This window comes from Chlamydotis macqueenii, chromosome 18 (assembly GCF_036417535.1).
Source record: "Chlamydotis macqueenii isolate bChlMac1 chromosome 18, bChlMac1.mat, whole genome shotgun sequence".
NCBI lineage: Eukaryota > Metazoa > Chordata > Aves > Otidiformes > Otididae > Chlamydotis > Chlamydotis macqueenii.
The window spans coordinates 3,282,607-3,305,504 of NC_141573.1; the positions used below are offsets into that span (position 1 = coordinate 3,282,607).

Here is a 22,898-nt window from a genome sequence, read left to right on the forward strand (position 1 = left end):
ATGAAGGCTGGATCGGCAGAGATCAGGGTCAGGGACTGCAAAGCAAGGGCACGACACAAGGCCTTCACTCTTTTCTGTTACCACGTTTGTCTGTCAGTGAAGGAGAGACCGTCTCACGGTAGCAAACAGTAAATACATAATATTTTATCCAGAGGTTTGACTGACTTACATTAATACAAATGTCAGATAACATGAAAGATCACATCCTTATTCAGTTCTTTCAATGCTTCTTCACAAAAAATAATTTCTAATTTAGAGAGGAAAAGTTTTATTTAATTATCTTCTTTTTTTTTTGTTTGTTTGAATTGACCAACTGCCTATCTTCCACTGCCGTTATCAAAGAAGCCACCAGTACGCGAGCACATCTCATTTTAAGTGGGCTTTAGTTGGCAGACTTAAAATTGATCATGTGTTTTAGTTTTAGTAACTCGCAATTTCTGCGCTCTTTGATAGCGCACTTTAAAGAACAAGTCTTCTTTAATGACAAAGGCTTAAAAGAAATGACCTTTCTGAACAAAATATCAAAGCTTAGAAAAGATAGTTCCCTGGAAAAAAAACCTCTGAATTAGAACGACCTTGTGTTCTGAAACTTTTTCATATATCTGACGTCTTACTTTTCCTTTGTACCCTCAGAACAAGACCAAGCCTTATTTAGTAGTTTGGTGCCTCCAGTACATTTTGTGATTTGGGCAGGACTTGTAGCGCATTAAGATAATTTAAAAAAAAAAAGATTAAAATCAGATCCCATGTACGCTCACTATCAAGACTGCCCATCGTTAGAATCAAAGCTGGGCATGTTTTTCAGAAAATTCAATAAAACACTCTAAGATATTCTAGCGATCAAAAATATTTTGTTCTAGTCACAATAAAATATTTTTCGGTGCAGGAAAATAATTTCTCGGGTTGAAACCGCAGTCAGTAGAGATTTGGGGAGTACCAGGAGTATCTGCTGTCACCAGCGCAATTACAGCACTGTGCAGAGGAAAGCAGAGGGCTGGGAGAAGGAGGGAGGTTGTATCCCTTTCCTTCCAGCTGCACCAGAAATGAGCATCTTTGTTACACGGAACACAAGAACTGTGAGCAGCACTGAAATAAAGTGTCACCTAAATAAAGTGTCACCGAAATAAAGTGTCACCGAAATAAAGTGTCACCGAAATAAAGTGTCACCTTGATGAGGGCCACCTCCCTCGATGCTGGTGAAAAATGTTATGATGCCTTCTGCTTGTGGGGTTTTATATAGAGTGAAACAATCTTCTCTCCCACAGCAAAACCCAGTAAAATTAAATAAATAAAAAGTACAAATAAAGCTCTCGCCATACTCAAGCTGGTTTCACCAGTTTGTTTTCTGGGCAATGAAGCCAACTACTGGCAGCTGGCAACTCCTTACCTAGCAGGTGAAGAGAGGGGTAGAGAGCAAGTAATCTGTAAGAAAGTATTTCTAATCCTTCAGTTTGGACTCTGACTCTTACTTGTTGCAAAAGTGATCAAAGAAATGTTAACAACTACAAGAAAACTCCAAACAACCTTGAATGTACCTTCAAAATGGTCCTCACAATGTATTTGATGCTGGAGAGAGTTTCCCAGAGTTTTAAAACTCCCAGATTGACCAAGATCTACTTTTCTCAAGCTGCTTTTTGATCATCAATGACATCAGCAACCCAATTCCATCAAACAGAAGCAAACCGAGGCCTGAATTCAACTCGCCAGAAGAGGGTCCTTGTCCTTCTTTATGGATGTGCTTCCCCTTACCGCTTCCAAAAGCACTATAACCACCCGGATAGCACGCAAAATGCAAGCAGAACAGCAGAATCAAAAATGCCTCATTTCCTTCACACACGAGAAGTGAGATTGCACTGTCCCGATGTCGGCTGTTTGGACGCAGGGCAATGTCCAACAGGTAAATCCCAGCGCTTGCAGCCTGCAGCTCTGCGAGCTCTGGGTGCTTCTCCCAAAGGGCCCAACCATCATCGCTGCCAGCGCACCTCTCTGAGTAAATACATTTCATTTTACTGCCCACAATTAACTAAATGCATCCTAACAAATTCCTCCTACTGAAACCGTTGCCCCAGGCGAGGCTTTGTGGCACCTGCCGCAGCACCTCCTCGCTTATCGGAGCCGTGACAACCCCTTATCTGTAATTGGAAGAATCACTTGTTGATTCAAGGAAGGAGAAAAACCTGCCCAAGCCCAGACCAGACTGGCAATCAGCGAAGCACCCAGCGAAGCTGGAGCCTGCATTTGGCAAGGAGCTCCACGCCGGCGCTGCCAGGAGGTGGAGGTGGATGGCGCCCAGCTTGCCAACGCCTCTCCCCATTGATCTCCATGCCAGGCGGAGATAAGAGCGCAGCTGGCGAGCTGGGACTCGGTGGGACAGCCGTGTCCAGCCGCGGGCACTCAAGCAGTCAGGACCCTCCGATCCCTGCCCGGAACGCGGCACATGGAGCACCGGTGCCGCCGGGGCGAGGGAGGAGCGGTGGCTGTCCCCGTCAGCAGCGATACGGAGAGTCTCGCTGCTGCTGCCAGTGCCACAGCTGGACTGAGAAGACAGGAATTTCTGGCCCCCTCTCAAGTGCCCAGACCATTAACTGTGCCTTGATACGAACGCTGCCAGCAGCATGGTGCCTAGGAAAAAAAAACTATTATTGTATTTGGCATATCTAAATTCACGGATTACACACGTACTAATGTACACTCCACCTCACGGATGGCCGAGAGATAAGGAAACCTCCCCAGGCCTGGGAGGCAGAGCCAGCTACGAGGAGAACGCCCTGTCCGGGTCCTTCAGCTTTCCACCGCTGCTCAACCCTCATCCCACAAACCGTCGGGAATCTGCTTAGCTTTACCAGGATCATCCCAGAGACCCTGCGTACGCTCACGCAGAATCGAGGCCATATCAGTTACGACGCTTTTCCAATAACCTCCCACAACTGTGTTATCAGTAAATGACGAAGGACTTTCCTGAGACCGGTGTATGCAACCCCAACTACAGATTTATACGCTATTAACTGGCAACGGTGGCTGCATTTGTCATCATCATGGTGTTTTCATTCTTGCTACAAGATTTTTCCTTGAAACACAGCATGAAATATTTTCCCATATAAAAGTCTCGCATGCACTGTGGCTACGTAGGTGAGTGAGAAGGAGAATAATGTCAAAACAAAATAGTACAAAATAATAATATTTTAATATTATGTAAACACATGGACACAAAATAATGTCAAAATATGTTATTTTGGACAATAATAATAGAAAATGGGTTTTCTTCATGTATAAAAGCGAAAAGAATGGCACTGGGAAGTGATAACAAAAATATTAGCGGAGGAAACTGCTCGCTCGGTAAGCGAGCCCAGCACGGAGTCAAACACCCAGTACATCGAAAGCGTAAGTCTGTAATAAGATAATGATTAAAAAAATGGAAGTAAGATACAACTAAAAGCATGCTGGCATGAGCAATGGATGTGTTTTCATGAACTTCATCATAGTTTATGTGCTAACAAAACAGCCACTGATCTTTACTTTATGAAGAGCCAAATCTTCAAACCTATTCAAAGCAGTCCAGTTGGCAACCGAAGACATCCAGCAGCTCCAGCAGCTACCTGAAAACGAAGAGATGCTCATTAGTTCTACCTTATTGTTCTGACTGTAAAAACACAAGAGGCTAAAGCTGGGGCTGGGTCTGGCTGGCGGCAGGCCTGGGTACGGCCGGGACCGCTGCCGTGCCGGGTGTTCGGGAGCACGCAGGGCGCACGGCGCCGCGGAGCTCCAGCCCATCTGTGGCCGCGGGCGCGCAGCGCGTTACCGCAGCAGAAAGCGATATTGCAGTGGTTGAGGGTCAGGTAAATGCTAACATTAAATTCAGTGTGAATGTAGGTTCGGAAAAAAGACCTGGTCAGGAAGAAAATTTCCCTGCACAGAAGCAGCACAAAAGCTTCTCCAAGCCTAGGAGCGAACGCCGGGACAGGAGCTGCGGCGTGCCGTGCTGGCTGTCCCTGCCCTTCCACTCCGGCAGGACATGGCTGCGGCTCCTTCCACCCTCAGCGTTTCGGTTGTTCCTGGCCTGGCCTGACCTAACAGTACGTGATTATTCATCTTTTTAAACAGCTATTTTCCTAACTGTGAGGACACGAATTCAGGATAAGTTTGAGACAAACTGCATCCCTTGGTAATGCCACTGCTGCTCTGGAGAGAGTCTAGAGACTGCATTACAGCTTCACATTTATCTAACAAAGATACCTCTGCTGGACATACTACCAGGAATCTATGACATTTTCAGTTTCCTGTTAGCTGTAGTTAATTCTCATTAACAAAAAGTTTAGGATTAATATTTTCAGACAACTTTCACATTGCTAGCATTTCTACAAATGTTTAAATATCTTACAAAGTTTTACAAGCACACACTCTTATTTGCAGAAATCCTCATGTGAGATAAGAAAGCATCATCAAGGTCTATAAATATAAAAGAGACGGAGTGGCTTTCCTAGGAAGTCTCCTTTTACTCACCTCTCCACGTGAATCACTCTAAAGGCACAGCAAGGCTTTTTATTGCCGCAGCACTTGCCATAATTTATATTGGAGGGTGTAAACGTCTGAAAAAAAAGCTCAGGCTCAGGAAGATCCGGTGCTTTGAAGATGTGATCTGTAATATTCCGCATTGCATCATTGTTTTCTATCATAAAAGGAGGTGGCATCACCGCAGAGCCGCAGCTGTGCGCCGAGCCGCTGTCTCATCTCTAACGTGGAGGCAAAGCCCAGACTTGTAATGCACCTGCGAGTTCTCTAATCCTGCTCTAATGGCACTGACTAAGCACTGGGAAAGTTCTCAGAGGCTTGTTTACTGAAAATAAGGATCTTTCAAAACTGCAACCATCTTTGAGTGTTTTAATTAAGCCATAAAACTCCAATAACTGGGATGCCCAGGTGTGAAATGGTACCAATTGATCTCAGGGAATCACGCACCTTCTGGCACGGCAGGCGTCCAGCTCTTCCTGCAGGACAGAGACTCTTTTCTGCAGAATACCGACCTGTAAGATACATCCCGTGTGACAATGGTATACAAAATTCCAATTAATACATTTGTGCTCATTTCATAAAGGCTGTTTTTCTCTTCTACCCTGCCTACACGAAATGCAATAACGCTTTAGCTGCGCGCTAGAATGAATAACTGACAGAAGATGGTTAGCACGGCTTCCCTGGCCCCGCTCCAGCTGCGCACTGTCTACTCCTTTAGGAACAGAGTCAGAACAGTTTTTAAGCTGGTGGTACCACAGGGGTTGTGCAAAGGTTTGGGAGCTCCAGCTCCCACGTGGCGCCTGTGCTCTGGTCCCTGCACGTGTGCTCTCGTGATGCAGGTACTCACTGGAAGCCTATGAAAATGAGTGGTTACTAATAACCGTGGCCACTTGTAGACCACGCACCAAGAGCGGACAATTGGGCAGCATACTTTATATTTAGCAATGTTTTTAGAAAACTTTGCCCAAGCCTCAAGTATTTTCTTTTTTTGTTTGTTTATTTTTATCACTGCTCCGTGCTTTTACCCAGCCCACCCTCTTCATCCTCCTCCAACAATAAATAATCCTGACAGGTGCAGAGATTCCACTGCCCTTCTTGTCTGATGTTTCCAAACAGGAATCTCAACAATTTTCAAAGACCAGGACACCTGTGCTTGAGAAAGGGCCCTGCTTACCGAGCGGTCTGCGACGACAGCGTACCACTGCAAATACAGCCAGCAGCTATGTATTTCTGGGATAGCACCCAGCTTTTACTGCGCGGAGCTACTTTTACTCTTTTGAAATGCTGCTGCTGCTTACAGAAGCCCTGCAGGTGGATATCAGATTTTACTTTTTAAAAACTCATTAAAAGGTGTGGTATTCTTAGATGAGCTCCAGAAGAACGCTTCCTACCAGACAGCCAACTACACTTTAAAAATAGCTCTTTACTATCAAGTGGAAATAGATTTTCCCAGTAGACCCTTAACTCTTTATTTCCCACAACTATTTAAATAAGAAAAAGCATCAGTTCCATCAGGTATCCCTTGATATGCAAGCAGAGTGTTTACAACCATAGTGTTGAAATTGTGTCACCATCAGCACACAGGACTAGGAAAGTTTCTCCCCTAGGAAAACCTCCTGCTTTTATTAAAAGCACACTTCGCCACGAGAAGTGTCTCAGGCATAGCAAAAAGTGCTAGACAATAATCCTTATGCATCGTAAAGATGGAAAAAAAAAAAGGCAAAAAAAGCAAATACATTAAATTGCCAACCATCTCCACAGAGAGAGATTGCCTAAGAAAGAGAAATGAAGAGTCTGTAGATCTGTAATTGCTTGCAAAACAGTCCTGCGTATTGCTGTAAGGCATGTGGTGGTATCAAGCCTAAACTTGTACGCCGTGTCCTCAGGGCTCCTGCTCGTCCCAGAGCTCACGGACAGCTCTGAGTCACCAGCGCTGCCCTGGCTGTCTCTCCTTTCTTCCCTTCAGCCCAGGACAGATCCCAGTATTCCCAACATGTTTAAATGCACAGCTTTGCACTGGGCCACACGCGAACACTGGCAGTGTTCCTTTGGATTACCAATTATTGCACATCTACAATCACATCTCTATTGCTATTTATTTATTTCATGTGAGTTCAGGCAATGAGGACATTTTGTTTTCTTCCAGCTCCAAAGAAACTGAATAGGAAAGCATCAAAAAAACTTCTGTGGGAACCACGTACAAGAAACACACACAATTCATTAGTAGTTCCCTATTTACAGAGACATTTTGATATTTCTATTAGCCAATTTAACAGACTATTTCATATACATAATATTGATCCTGCATTATTCTACATCAGCTAGTGTTTCGCAATATTAAAGACAAAGCATTACAGAAGTCTTTTAGAGCCTCTTTATATAGGAAAATGTAGAACACAAAGATCATTTGGACTAATATCTTCACAGAAATATCCCATTTGCTTTATTATCTAGGGTGGAAAGAAAACAAAATTATTTCTCATTTCTTCTGCACCCTTTACATGCATCCTTTAAATGATTCCTTCAGGAAAAACAGGGTAAGGAAGAGGAGCGATAGCGATGTGCTGTATTTAAAAGGCTGACAAAAACCCCCTAGTACTGAACACAGCATAATTTCTACTTTCAACTGCCAACTGAAGCAGAATCTGGGATCAAAAGATACAATATGATAGCTCTCAAGGTGAGGAAACTGGAGAAGAAAAGCCTTGTGAAAGATGACTGAGTGAGAAGCATGCGAGTGCTGCCATAATTTGGTTTTGAGACTTATTCAGTATTTTGGTCAAATTTTAGACAGTCATAATTTCTTGTCTAGGAGAGAGGTTTTTTATCCAGTCCAAAAAGTTGACAATCAATAATAATAATTTACCTGAGATTTTAAAGATAGAATGGTGTCTTCAAGTTCCTGTCTCAGAGATGCTGGCATCAGACCTTTGAGTATGGTTTCATACTCTTGTCGTATATGGGTCATCTGTAACAGAACAGAAAGACATTTATATATAGAAGGCTACTCTTGGAAGCTGGAGAGTAACTTTTTTGCTTCTTTTGCCCGATTTGGATCCAAGTAAACTCAGAATTGTGATATCAAGGGAATGGTGAAGAGAGAAGAAAGATCAGCAAGGATCTGTAAAGAGCACAAGAGGTAAAAAAGAGGAAGAAAGGAAAAAGAAAATGTAAGAATAAAGAATATACAGAGAGGAGGAAAAATAATGAAAAGGAGACAGCAAGGCATTTATTGGGACATGGTCTGAAAAAGCAATAATCGTTCCTAAATCCATCTCAATAGAGCATTTATACAGACATACACTTTGCAAACCGGTAGTCAGAAGTGTTCTTTTGGTCTTTGCTGGGAGCTGAAGCAGGTCAGTAGAGTGATATTTGCCCCTTACTCCCTTAGCCAAGGTGAATTACCATTTCCCAAGATTTTTTTACAAAATTTCTCAACTTCTAGGTGTTTTTAAGGCCTTTTTTAAAAAAAAAAATAAATAAATTATTATACAACTATTATCCACTGCACTCTGCATCTTCCTCAACTTCATTAATGCTATGGGACTTCCAACAAATAGGTTCAAGTATCTTAAGTATCTTAGATGTGAGATCAGACGTTCACACCTTCTAAAGGAGGACACTTTAGTCCATAACCTTATTCAACAGATGCTGAATAAACTGTACGGTTACAAAAGCAGTGTTAAATGAAGGCAGACCAGCTGGAAGCACTGTGCTTCGTATCTCTCTGCTGCGGTTGTATTTGCTGGATCTCGACCCAGGACAAGCAGAGAGAGTCTGGTCCAGCTCTGTGCACCGAGTCGCGCAGGACTGCTCCCACACTTCGTTCCTTGGCTGAATCAGGGCCTCACATCTGTACTTAACTTCCAATAGGATTAACCGCTTAATTCAAATTAAGCAAGTACTTAGGTGTTTTTCTGGATTAGCAGCTGAATATGTAAATAAGGGATAAAAGGGATTCAATATCAGATTAACTCAGAAAATATCTTTAAACTTTCAAATTGAATCTTTTTTTTCCCAATGATTTACACACCAACGCCATTTTGCGCTAATTTTGTTTTAGTTACCCAATTGCTAAAATCTACCATTGCAACCACAAATCCAAACCTCAGTCTCACATCTGAAGAAACCACGACTTATAACTTGCAGCTCCCGGCGCGCGAGGAGCGCACGTGCTGGTACACGTGAGACCCGAACACGGAGTTCACTGCACCATGTGCCAACTACCATCTTTCGGAAAAAGCAGGTCATGCCAAAACGTGCATTATGCATAATAAATATCAATACAAAAGGAATAAAACAATCTGATGAAACTTTAGGAAAATTCTGTCTATGAGTCACTCCAACGGGCAGAAGAAATCTCCAAATCTCTATGCAAATAGGCAATTAGAGGCTCTCCTTGTGAACTGCAAGTAAGTGATGCCACTATGCAAATCCAAAGGGAAAAAAAAATGGTGAGAGAGGAAACCTTGTTTGAACTCGCCTTGTATATAAGCCAGTGATAAAAATTTATGTTTTTGAGAGTTAGTCTGATAAATTTATGCTACTACTTCTAGAAAGGCTTACAAAGCTACGCATAGGTGCTTTGCCAGGATAAATATTTTCTGAGCCAACAGCTCACTTGGGTGGGGACCTTGATAGAGCAGAAACATATATTTCAGTGAATTCAACATGTTACATTTGTTCTTGGGGAGACGGGAGCAGAAACAGGCAGCTAGAGCAGCAAAATGCTTTGATTTCCTAAATTTTGAATTATAAAGCTCTGTTTCAGGAGCGAGAGGACCTGGATGATCACCTTGCCAAAATGTTGAGGTGCCCCAACCGGCACAGAAAGTCCACGGCAGGGGTCTGACCCTCACTCAAGCTCTCTTGTTTACAGGTGATGCAGATGTCAGGAGCTGAGCCTGGACCCCGATACAACTCACTACACCAGGATCCAGCCGTGCCTACAGAGCATCCAGGGCTCCCACCAGCTCCCTCAGGTGCCAGGCACACAGCAAGAGCCCTTTATTATAATTTTTCCTAGAGGAAAGTCAAGAAAGTTTCGTTGTAAGTAGATGCAACACGAATTTTAACGCAGCTCTGCGAATGAAATAATAACATTCTAATTGTGCAACCGTCTTCTTTCAACCAGGTCACTGGTTTTAATAGTTTAAGCTGCAAGCGCCCTCTAAATACCCGCTCTCACCACGCTGTTAACGTCTGCTGTTAACTCTGCAGAGGAGCAAGGGGATTGCTCCCTTTTGATGAAGGTGTTGCTGGAAAAATCAGGAAGAAACACATACTGTGCTTTAAAGTACAGATACCTGCTACTGAGTCGGCTGAAAAAGGAGGAAGAAAATGAGAAACAAGCCCTGGTAGCTGAAATATTGCTTGGGGCTGATTCCTTACTCTGTTTCAGAGAGAAGAAACAAACTTTTTTTTTTCAGTGAAAACTCTTCTTTGGGATACAACTGCCATTTGTTTGTTTGCTAAGACAAAATATGTTACTTCCAATCATGCTCACTAACAATTGCATCACAGTAAGATGAAAATAAGATCCCAGCTGTTTCCTGTCATGTTATGATAAACAACATGTTGATATTTTTGGCTGAAGTTACTATCAAGGTTTATTGACCCAAGAGATTAAAATAGTGCATGGCAAAAATCTGAATCACTTCTTACAACTGAAAAATAACATACAGTGGGCTAATGTATACCAATTTTAATGGGGGAAGGTTTTTATTTTTTTTTTTTATTTTTAACCAATGAAAGCTATGTCTGCAGGGATTTTTTTTTTTTTTTGGGGGGCCTTAAAGGATTTTTTGTTCTTTTATAGCCTCAAGCTGCCTCCCTAGGATCCACAAATACTGTGTCTCCTCTTGCACTCTTGAGAGATGTTTAAAATTGCAATTCTTCAGCCCTCAGGAGGGCTTGAGTCTGCTGGATGAGGATAGCTCTATTTCATTCACTGTGGTGTTCATTTTTCTTCAATCCTGAGAAAGTTGGTTTTTTTTTTTTTCCTTTGAAAATTCATTTTGGTGAGTTGATTTAATCCATGAACCCCCCAGGAAGGTTTTATAGCTTTTAATATTAAGCTGCCACACTGGTCTTTGTTTATTCAGGTTGGTGGCTAACACATGAGGTTTAAAGTTTTACCATCAATCATCTTCAGTGTCAGTAGAAACAACCAAAAGCTGAAGTTGCCACACATAGCTCATGTATGCTGTCACACGATAAATTAGAAAAAAGAAAAATATTCATACAGTTCTGCAAAGTGATGCAAAAAACAGGAAAGTTATAATTTCACAGACTACCATGAGATCCTGTCATAGTTGGGCATCGACCGTTCTCAAAAGAGATAAAAGTTGGTTTTGGTGCCCAGAAGAGAAATATCCAAACCTGAGCTTTCCAAACCAAGCACTCAGGCCTGGCCCAGCGCTTTTCAGGAGCATAAGATAAGGTTCAATTTTACTCCTTCAAGGAGTCCTCAGGTGGCACAATTCAGTTTTGCAGCGACTCATTATTTCTAAAAGCTTCTGAGGATGTTGGTGGGGCTGGGTGAGAAGCAGAAGGGAGCACAGGACCCATCAGGAACACATCCCGTTAGCACCTAGCTCCACCGTAGTCACTCTCCTTCCTCTTGGAAAGAAAAAAATCTTAAAGCACATCCAGGAGAAATACAGTATCTCGGCGATGACCAGAGGGATGTTAGTCCATGTGGTAAGAACAGCCTGCAGAGCAGAGGATATTCCGCGTCTCTCCTACGCTTTGCCGTACAGCCACGGCCACGCCGCGTCTTATTCAGGTTCCTGATAGCCAGCTCTCCTCTTCTTCTTCCGAGAGGTCCGCGGTTCCGAGTTCATCACCCGGAACACATCGGCCCTGGTACAAAATCCCTGTCTCATTAAAAAAAAAAACCTGAAAAAACAAAACCAAATGCAATGTTCTCCAGATCTCTCAATTGTAAATTACTTGATTTGAACCAGAGGAGCAGAAGGAAAATGCAAAAGAAACTCTCAAGTATCCATTGCCAAAGCAAATGAAGGGAACACAGAAGAGTCATTCAAGTTCCTTTTAAAAAAATAAATCTTGTCTTGAAGGGCATGAAATTAACATTTTGTTTATGTCAGATAAGAATCAAAAGGCAGTTCACTTAACTAAAGTGTTGTGGTTTTTTTAGTATCTTAATTTCTGCCTGTTTATAATATTTGTGAAGGATAATAATTCCACATGTGCCTGGAAATACTAAGAGAGTGACCAAAAGGCATAATTAGGATCATTTAATTATTATCAAATTTTCTCCACGTTTCAGGGGGAGTAAGATGAGAAAAGTAATTTCCTGTCTCTCTCCAATCCTTTCCCGCATTATTTTAACAATGGTATGTTACAGTGCTGTCTGAAAGAGAAATCTCTTTAAAAAGGTTATGCATCTGTTCTGCAATCCACGTCTCTGAAAGGCGACGTGAAAGATCTGCTGTAATAAATCTGAAGATAGGTTAGGGTACCAAAAAGGTAAAAATAACTCCTTCAGCTTTAGGCAAATCATTTCCTCTAAACTCTCATCCTTCTAAATGAGGATAATAATAATAATAATAATAATATTGCACAGATCAACTTCATTCATTCATTGTGAATATTGGTGAAGTAATTTTCTGAAAGCACTTGGAAAAGGGCAAGCGACGGACAAATTACTACGATGCCATCCCAATTAAAAAAAAAAGCCAATCACCAAAAAAGCAAACAACCCAGAGAATGTCAAAGTAATGATGAATCACAGCTCATTTGTGTTCTCCCTACTTGCAGCGACTCCTCCTCTGCTTCACAGCACTCCCAAGCTCTCGGTGAGCACAGCTCTACTCCCACAAACCTCCCACGTGTCTCTGCGGGCCCCGTCCTCCATCAGCCGGCCTGGGGGAGCTGGGTGTCCGTAACTCAGGAACCACAGCTACCAAAATCTAAAATTTCCTTAAACTTCAGATCTCTCAGTGTTCTGTCGTAAGAGAATATTTAGTTGGAGCTTGGAAGCTTCTCCAACAATTTTTCCTAATAAAGAGTCAAAAGATGTATCCATTTTTCCAATGAAGAACAAGGCCTGAACATTTGTCTGTTCACAATACACTCAAATACGAGGACCTGCTGCTCTTTTAGTCCACATCCTCTCTTATTTCAGGCAGTGCGAATTTCTGTTCTTACTGTGCAACGTACGTTGAAATATGGTTCTTTCAGATTTAGAGAAATATGATGAAATTTGATACGAATGTTCTCAAGTTCTTAAGAAAAGTAATGAACGCCATAAATTGCATGAATTTGGCTCAGCTGAAAACAGCAACTGAGCAAGATCAGCTGAGCAAGTTCTTTTGTCAAGTGTACATGGTGTTGTTCTCCACTGAGAAAATGCTGCTGGAGAACCTCTTCTCCTCTGACAGTTTCAATAAAACATAAATTGGTGGCATAGCTGTCCTCTTTGTTTTTCTGTCTTTAGCTAGTAAACCATCTGAGCATCTAAAACACTTTTGCCGTGGTGGTGTTTTACTAACCCATGGGGACCTCTGGTCGTGCCGAGCTGCTCACTGCACATTGAGCTTTCTGCTCAGCGTCGGGTTGTTTTTTTTTTTTTCCAACCTGCGTCCAAGAGGCCTTATTACTTCAGTGGCTTGTATTTCAATATCTTCCTTTTCTTAACCAAGATCTCCCACCTGGAAAATCCTGTTTGTAGTTAAGCAATACAAATCTATATAATTCATAGCTGCAAAAGAAGGGAAGGCAGGCAAAACTTTTTTAAACAAAACACCAGTGGGCTGCATATGGCAAAAATAGCATTCTTGGGATTACACGAGTTGGAGAGGAATAAAAGCTTTCACTGTCAACACCACAGAACAACCAGGAATGTTGTGGCTAGAAAATCCGCGCTGTTCTCTCATCCTCCCCCTCTCCAGGGCTCCGCTATTGTTCCAGCTGGGATTTGGAGGATCCTCGACTTCTTTTCTCCTCTTTCCGGATGACTCATTGCAGAGCCCATCTTTTCCCCGAGCGGTATTTCCTTCAGCTCTTGTCAATGCCGCCGCCCTTCCATCGTCTGGAGAGGTCCTTACTGCGCCAGGAGCGGTCCTTCCCGCCGCGGGGCAAAGGGGCCTCGGACACGGCTCACACCCCCTGACCTGGAAGAACAAAACGCTAAACCAGCCCAGCCACTAACCAAGGCTGGGCCAAAGCTGAAAACACACGGTGTTCATTTCCAGCTCTGTCGATTCCTAATGGGCTATCAAGATAATTAAGTCTGAAACGAAGCTAGAAGCAACTTGGACTGGAATGTATTTACGTATTTCAGTTCTACATTCCGGCATGTGTTACCTTCTATATAATCCCTTCCATCCTGGGGTGGCTCAGCAAGTCACGGTTTCAGTGCCTGATACGTGGAGGTGCTGAGAACTGACGAAGCTCAGCAGCACCCAGGATTAGGCTCAACATTTTCACACTGACTGTGTGAACAAGCAAATCTTTGTAGATAATCATCAGAAGCTACTTTTACGATCACTATTTCCCCTCTTTCAAGAACAAAAATCTAATCAGCATCTCAACCGCAGAACAAGCTGCCAGGCCTACAAAGCGCCAGGGTTGGTGAGCGGCTGCTCAGCTTTGGCCACGGGTGAGGACGGGTGGTGGGGGAGATGGACACCCGCTCGATGGCATTTTGTGCTGACTAAATGGCAAACAAAATAATACTTTACAATTTAAATGGTGTTAAGGATCAGCATAAAGCTGGCCCTTTTCAGTCCTTTTTAGCTCCATCCAGGCACCTCATCACCTGGAAAAAAACCAAACGGGACAGTTCACTGACGGCGCACGCGTTGCCCAGAGCCTGCACTGGAGGTGAGGTGTCTCTGCTCTTCTCTCCTGCCAGCCAACTGGCTCCTCCATGCACCGACATTTCTTCTTTTTTTTTTTTTCAAATTTCCTCCATCAAATACCAGCATCATTGTCCCTTTATAGTCCCTTATTATCCCCCATAGTCCTAATTTAAACACTTCTGATTGAACAAAATTCCCTTAATTGACAATATTCAAGCAAGCCACAGATGCTCTAAACTGATGTGCTGCTCTCTTAGAAGAAAGATCGCTTTCTCCTTCACTACTATTTAAGACGAAGAGCTATAAAACTGACATTTTAAAATACTCTCTAATTCCTGCATGTTGGCATATGCTTCTATTCTTTTTTTCGTAAAAATTCTCTTTTTCCTTTTAACTATTTGTTCTGCAGTTTCTGTTTTACTGTTTTTCTCCAGCTGGCCACTTCGTCCCAATAATTCATTCTGGTCTATGAAGCAGGTATAGATTTGTGTATTTTCCAGTTGTGTCTGATTACCAAAGCTAACATTTGATCACTGACTTCCACACGTACATCGTCATCATCTCCCTCTTCTCCCTTTGGCAGTTGCACAGTTGGTGAGAGCCTTCTCTCCCGCAGTTCCTGCCGTACGGAGCTCCCGGGAACTTTCAACTCCATTGATTTCCAGCTCCTTTCAAATCCCACCTGCAAATCTGTTTTTCTGCGCTTGAATCTCAGCTTCTATCTCCTTCTGTTAATCTGAAACTTCATGCTATACAGTATAATTTGCTATATTTGATTTAATTTTGCATTTCTTTCATAGTAGGCCGTTAAAGAAGTGCTATACAAAATACAAAATAGGCCAAATGCAACGTTATGATTTATTCTAACAATCTCAGTCAACTAAAAATCGGGGGCACACTTTTGTATCAAGTGATTAATGAACAAATCAATGGAATTGCATGTATGGTAGATCCTAACCAACGTAAAAGTGGTAGAATTGGGCTCCAGTAGTCATTTTATGGCACCTTCATCATCATTGCCATACACCTACAGGGGCACCTACATCCATGAAAGGTCCCTCATGGAGATATAACGAGAACCAGTCTGATTCCTCCCCAACAGCCTCTATCAGGAATCTGAAAAGAGAACCTACCAAAAAATGGATGTCTGGGTCTGCGTACGCCAAACAGCCTGACCAGCCTGCTCTCGCTTACATCAGATTCTTCACTGCTTGTATGTGGCTCTCCAGCATCTGCTTTTCAATAAAAATGTTTTACACTTGAAATCTGTTCACCATAAGTAGTTAGAAAAGAAATCTTCTGTTGCACTGTCTGCAGACATTGAATCAGCAGGTTTTCAGGTGCCAGCTTGTAGGAGCTACACCAGCCTGGCTGTTTGTCTCCTACATTTTTCACAATATCTATACATGCATGAAATGTTTTATGGGAGGAAAACAGCTGAAGTGCCCAGTACCCTGCTGACCCCCGTGCTTGGGATGTCGGCAGAGCAAGGGATGGACAGAAGCAACGGATGGACCCTCCTCAGCCTCGCAGAACCGCAGAGCAAGCGCTCTTCAGATACAGCCTCTCCAGTCCATACCGGTCACGTACAGAATCTGCAGAAAGTATTTTAATGTGACACTATTTGGTGTCGCTGTTCTTGAAAGTCACAGTGGAAAGTTCTTTCAGAGTCTCACTTTCTTCCCCCTCGCACTGGAGGCTGCTGAGCACCGGTGCCCGCGCCGCATGCCCAAGGGGTTAACGGCCCGCGCTGCAGGCCGGGACAGCGCAAGGGCTGCTCTCTGTGAATCACTCCTGTGGTTGAGATCAGTCAAATCCAGACCGAGCTTCCCATTTCTGTGGGAGCAGAAATGGGTCTCTGGGGGGAAATTCTGGAAGCGCTTCAGTGACGTGGGCTGGAGCAAGCGGAGCGAATGGCAGAATTTCATCACTGCCTCCAGCGCGTGCTGACTGCTTGTGTCTCAGTTTCCAAAGTTCTTGTCGAACCCGCCTCACCTGCAGCTGGCCACAAAGCACAGCTTTTATTTTTAAATCCCAAACCTAGAGCTTATTAGCCTGATTTTAGACAATTCTACCATCTTCTGAGAAAGACAACTCCTTGAGAAAGTCTGGAAATTCAAGACAGGAGCCGCAGAATCGCTGCCTGGCTTTCACAGTTATCCTGGGCACCTGAGCTAGACGTCCTGTAACAGGGAAGATGGGTTTGGAGGAACCTTCCTGTGATCGTTCACCCATCTCCAGATGGAGGAAACTGCACTGCTTCCAGGTGATATTTTTTCCAGAGGATATATAGCAGGGCAGGATAATGGAAGTGAGGGCAAAGATTTTCTGTGAATTTATCTGATTGCATTTAAAACTCCACGATATCTTTAAAAATGAGTCTGAAAAGAAACATGGACCAAGAGCCCTAAACTAAAGGGATAATATAGCTCAAGTCTTCCAACCATTGTTGTATGAAGAACTATTTGGGACCCGTACCCTGGACACGGCCACACGTTGCTCATCTCTGTCTGACTGATTCTCCCCTCCCAGCTCCAGAAATCCGCAGGCAGTAGCACTGTTCCCGTCAAGGAGAAGGTGTGGCAAACGTTAGAAGTCCTCTGTGCTACACAGCAACTAAAATTTCAGAACGATGCATCACAGCATTAATCTGAGAACAAATATATTTAGTTGGCATGGAAACAGTAAGTTAGGCTGAATGTGGTGAGTATCCAGCAGTCATAAAAAATTGAGCAAGTGAGAATAATAAACATTAAAAATGAAAACTTCCTAAATGCTTTGAATCATAGCTCTTTTACAATTATCACTCCTGTTTTCAGTCGAACATGAGTGAAATCCACTTAAACTAAGCTGTTCCGTTTTATTCCAAATACTTCTACAACATCCTTATTCTGATAACTCCTTTCTCCCTTTTTTATCATCTATTTGAGAAAAAAGAAATTAAAGGGCTGGAAATCTACAGTGGTATTCTCCATCATTTCCTCAGTAATATTCATGAATTGAACATAATTGATTTTCTGTCTTCAGAGAATCTCTCTCCTTTAAGACTCTATTTGTGACTTGACTGCTTGGAGGAGTATTCCTATGGTTTGAGTATCCACAGTGATGCCACTGAGAACACGAGGAACTTTCTTCCTCTGTTATCCCAATTAGAAATTTTACATCATACTCAATCTACGCCTATAGCTAAAAACATTAGAACAAGGAACGAAAAATAGGGGTTTTTTTATGAAAAAATATTGCACGTAATTATCGAAAGAGAGATTCTTGGAGCTTTTTAGTATATTGAGTTGGGGTAATTACCCTTAGAAAAAGGAATTCGAAATAAAATGCGGCATTCTAAAGAAATCTAGGTAATAATGCAAGATCATCACTGACTTCTGAAGGTCCCTTCCAACCCTAACCATTCTATGATTAAGTTTTATATAGGCTCCAATTCAGCAAAATTTCTTGCACATGCCTAAATTCCCGGATTCATTAAGGCACAGGCTTAAGCTCTCAGTGATGTGCGTCATTTTTAATTACACATTCACAGGATGTAAAGTCTGCTGTATGAACAATTCAGATTTTTTAACTATGACTGACAACTGCATAAAGCCATATGACTCAAGAAAGAGAAACGTTTTTAGTCGAAGGAAAGACCTTTCTATCAGAAATCCTGACTTACATTCGATCTGGGCAGGTATTCGAGACAACCAGGTGTCTACAAGAGCGTACAATACAGGAACGTAACCTAAATGGGATCAGTTGGTGGGAAGCTGGTTCCCACAGTCAAATTACTGAGACATAAGAAACTTCAATATTGCTTTGCAAGGAAAAGGTTTGGACACCCCCAAATTTCCTAGGAACTTTCCCAGACTGCTTTAACTGTCTTAAAGGGACTATATATCAAAAAATCTATATATTGAGTGTGAGTTACACTTTATTTACTGCTAGCTTGCCACTTCCTGGGAATACAATTACATCTCACGAAGTCAGACATCTAATTTTTGAAGGAAACATCCGTTATTTCAACATGAAGAAGGATAACACACACAGTTCTGAGACTCCAATCTAGGAGTAATATTACTGAACACACGGACCACTGCCCTAAAAAGTCATGCTTAGCAGAAACAGGACAACCTTTATGGAAAAGGTAAAATGACTTAGGTTAGACATAGTGGGAGAAGTTCCCAGGAGCTTTTGACAAATGTACATTCATCTGGGTTGGAACACATCAATCAGGTAACGCTGCCACATTGCACCACTGATGAAACAACAGGGATGTAAGGCGATTGTCTCTGCTCACACGGTAAAGAGAATTGAAGAAGTAAAAAGGAATAAACACAAGTTCATACAAGAAGATGAAGCAGTGGAATGAAAAAAGCTCCATAAAAAAAAAAAACAGCTCATCTTCAACTGCAGCACTACGCTCACCTCGAGACAGCTCAGGGCTCGCCATTAGAGTCCTCCTAGCACACTTCCACCCCCTTAGTTACGGGACAGTTTGTCTCTGAGTAATTACAATAAAGAACAGTTAACTCTGTGCCATCATCACCAGAGGGTCACTGTAACAAAGAGTTAAGCTTCTGTCAGTGACTCTGGAGACTGAAGAGTTATATGGACACTGCACTGAAAAAAAGACAAACATGGAGCACCAAGATACCACCCAACAAGCCATAACGAGGAACAGCTTTTTATTTTTAATTAAAAGCACAACAAAATGTTTTTTCATGTCCCATTCATTTGTTTGTTGTTGTTATAGAATCAAAACACGAGATTTTTCCTTTTAATGAAAACCAGAAGCTGTTTAACCCTCTCTCCTCCTTATTTACAGACACGTAAAAGCTCAGAAAAGCAGCCTTTGTAATAGTGCCAGGGCAAAGTTTGATGTTTTATGCAATTCCGATTCAGACAATATTTGGTAAAAGCAGAAAGCAAGTTCCAAGTTATTGCCTTAAATATTTTCTCTCCTTAATCAGCTCATGAGTCATTAGCTACTGCTGATGCCTGAAGAACATGTTTACAGGTAGCCTGGCCAAGACATAATAACTGGAAATATGTCAGAGGTCTCATTTTTGCATTTTTCTTCTGGAGAGATAAGCGTAACTAATGGATTAGACGGTCACAGAGAAGAAACACTAACAACTGTCAAAATGTTTGCAAAATAGACCAAAGCCACCTAAACAAAAACATCCTCAACGGCTCCAGCTCCTTCAGAAACTCTCAATGGATGAAAGGCAGAGACAAGGCCATTGATGAACTCGGATATGACCACCAAGTCCGCTAACATATCGCCACCTTGCAGGAAAAGCTCTAAGCTGGGTGGTGCAGTGTCATTTAAATAATATTTCTGTTCCATTTATACTGTAGAACGGGACATTACCAGCTGAGCCAGGCCTTCGTTAATTTAGTGTGGCCAGGATAGTCCTGTAGGTCGGTTTGGACCTGGTGTTAACGGAACAGAAAGCTTCGGAGGCAGAAAGGGGGGATCATCCTGTGAATCGGCATGTCTAGCCTTCTACCTCTGTATTTCACAAGTCATTTTTTGTTTCTTCTTCTGGATCCTCTCTCAAAATGGGTCAGAAAAAAAGCAAAATGACAGCAGCAAAGATTAAAGAAAAAAATAACAAAAATAAGAGATTTGGAAGAGGGCTCTCATGGAGTGCAGGCCAGTGCTGTTCCCTGGGAGGGACAACCATGCACCAAATATCTAATTTTCCTCCTCCTTTTCCAGGAGACTCTTTAAAGGCAAAATGCATTGATTGGAGGCCAGCTCACTCACAACACCAAACTCCTCCAAAGCTGGAAGCACTGCAGCTAAGGGTGAACCTGTCCCAACGTCCAGATTTGGGGTGCAGAGCAGGAAGAGAGCACAAGAGCCAATCACCGACTCTCCTGAGAGGAGACACATGAATGTAAGCACCAAGGGTGAATGAGAGTTCCCATGTGCAAGCAGGACGACAACAACTGGGGAAAATATATTTTAAATTAATGATTATTGCTCTTCTACCATCGCCCCAACTTACTACACCTGCAAGTACAGATCTAGAAATGCTTTAGATAGGCCATACGCCATGGATACTGTTTACTCAGCATCAAATAAAGTTCTCAAATGCTGCAAAAACTGATTTGTATCAGGAATCTGTAAATTCCTACATGACTCAGATATCCACCACTTGTATATTTTCCTGATGACTTCAATTTAATTTGGCTTGAACGCAGATTATTAATTTTCCATTTCAACACTAGTCTGTACACTACATACGCTATGCTGCTTGAAGCACACTGAACCTCTGATTTCACTGAAAGTGTCCAGAATAAGTTTAGCACTATTAATCGTATGGAACTGTTTACAGACAACACGCTGGGACAACGAATGCGTAAGATCAGGAATAAAGATTATTTTTAGCTCAGTCATTGTACAAATACAATTGTCTTCATACAAGCCATTAAAGAACAGGTTAGAATAGTCTCTATTAATAAAATCATACAGTCAGCGCAAAATAAATGCATCATTTAACAGCTCAAATAGTTGAAATACCAACTTGAAGTAGAGAGCATGAGATAAGTATTTGCCTGTAGGGTTCAGACAGTTTAATTCTCTTTTATTACAAAAGAAAAAAAAAAAACCACCAGAAAAGAGAGCTAGCTGAAAATTTTGTGGGAAAATATGTGCTTTTGCTTTGAAGCAAGATATAATTTTTAAACCTGGAACCTCCTTGCCCAAGGGAAGAGGACTCGGGGGGGACACAGCGCCCAGTACCTGCTCGTGGTTCTCCAGCTCCCTGCGCTGCAGCTTCTTCTCTGCAGCCCGTGCCTGGATGCGGTAACCTTCCACTTCATCTTGTAAGGCCTGAAACAATACCAATGGGTGCAAAACACACGTGAGAAACATGGGATGGCAGGAAAACTTCTAGGTGATGTCGTTCAATGAGCTGCGTAAGAAAACGGCGCAGCATCAGTGCCGCTCTTCAGCTACACGGGAGCTGCTAGACGTGACCGAGCCGGTGTGGCTGCTCTTACCGCACAAAGTTATTCTGCACAGGTAGGACCATGGGTTGAACAGCAGTAGTTAAATCTCAGTAGTTCCATCTTATTATAGGCTACAAGTATTCACACCAAAAATCTAAAAAATATCTTCAAAGATGGAAAGGGAACGGGAAACGTTGCAACTGCAACAATCACATTTGCAATTGCAATTGCCTCAGATTTTTGTTATCATCTTATTTGTACAACCTGTGCTTCCTAGGACCGCTTCTGCAGTGCACCAATAACTTTTCCCTTAAGCGAAAAGAATAATCCTCTCTCTGGAAAACCACGTCTGGCATTTGCAGTGAAAATGTATTCCATATTACTGAAACAGGATGCTGGGCGGGATGAGAGGCTCCCCTTCGCCCCGTAGTGAAGTCTAGCATGAGATCTACCAGCGAAGTAGAAATGGCAATAAATGAAAGGAATATTATGATCATGTCACTTTACCACAAGTATCCAGTCTTTATTTAGTTCAGAAATAATCACTTCTAAAGCAAGCTCATAAAACACACTGACTAATTTATTTTGTCATTATTCCTCTTCTTATATATTTATTTTTATTACGGCAGCCCCTCAGAGCCTTGATCTTTTTGTCATAGGCTTAACAAAAGAACAGCCGTGCCCCAAGGAGCTGATAGTCTGTGTTTTTTCTAACAGATGTACACCAAACAAACAATACAAAGTTTCAAAGATTTTTTTTTTTAAGTTTCCTAGTCATTGTTGACTGTTTGAATACACACTTAGCATTTACTTACACATTTACTGAAAGCTCTGCTATGTTGTCAGCTTGAATAAAGGCATTGTTAACGGCAAGCGCTGACTTGAAGCAAAGTGCACAACGTGGAAGTTGGATTGACAGAGGTGGCAGTGGCAGCAGAAAGGGAATATTTTGAGTTATATTTTGTATGCCAGGAAACCGGGACATTGCTACCCAGCCGCTGAAAAGCGTGGTGCAGAGTCAGGCCTGGCCCTGGACGGGACGCGCGCTGGAGATACGCTGTGAATGACACCCAAGGTGCCTCCGGGGTCGCTTTCTAAAAAGCTGAGGTGCACAGAGACCTTCTGCAGAGCGAGCACCTTGGAAAGGCGAGACCAATGACTCCTCGGACACTCGCTGCGCTCTGCAGAACATGGGATAAGGTGAACGTTTGCTTCCTCCAAGTAGAATACCCATACATAAACCAGGATCATTAAAAATACTCACAATACTATTTTAACAGAAAAAAACCCTTGCTCTTTTCCACAACACTGAAATACCGTACTCAAATCATTTACAGGATAAAATTGCTATTGAGATAAGATAAGAGGACTACTTATGATAGATCTTGCGCATTGTTTTGAAGTGATGCCAGGCATTAACTTTCAAGTCTTTAGCTATGAGACTGTTACATGTTCTGATGCCAAAAAATTTAACCAGACCCAAGCATGAACTTCAAATCTGCCCAGGGACTTTTATGCTATCACCGCTTCTGAGAAATGTTGACATTCAGGCTTTGAATATATAACCGGTCTTCAACACACAACAAGTCTTGCAGTACCAGG

At 42.4% G+C, this 22,898-nt stretch overlaps 1 protein-coding gene across 2 annotated transcripts in view; it reads right to left on the reverse strand.

The window, feature by feature from the left end:
• Positions 1-3,162: 3,162 nt before the first annotated feature.
• The window catches only part of CEP112 (centrosomal protein 112), a 163,427-nt gene continuing 143,691 nt past the window's right edge, over positions 3,163-22,898 (reverse strand). For both annotated transcript variants that reach the window (XM_086762479.1, XM_086762478.1), the window contains 4 exons: positions 21,088-21,177; positions 7,376-7,477; positions 4,957-5,021; positions 3,163-3,596 (listed from right to left, as the gene is read on the reverse strand). In XM_086762479.1, coding sequence (XP_086618605.1) covers positions 3,593-3,596; positions 4,957-5,021; positions 7,376-7,477; positions 21,088-21,177 — 261 coding nt within the window. In that variant the 3' untranslated portion in view covers positions 3,163-3,592. The remainder of the gene's footprint in view (positions 3,597-4,956; positions 5,022-7,375; positions 7,478-21,087; positions 21,178-22,898) is intronic.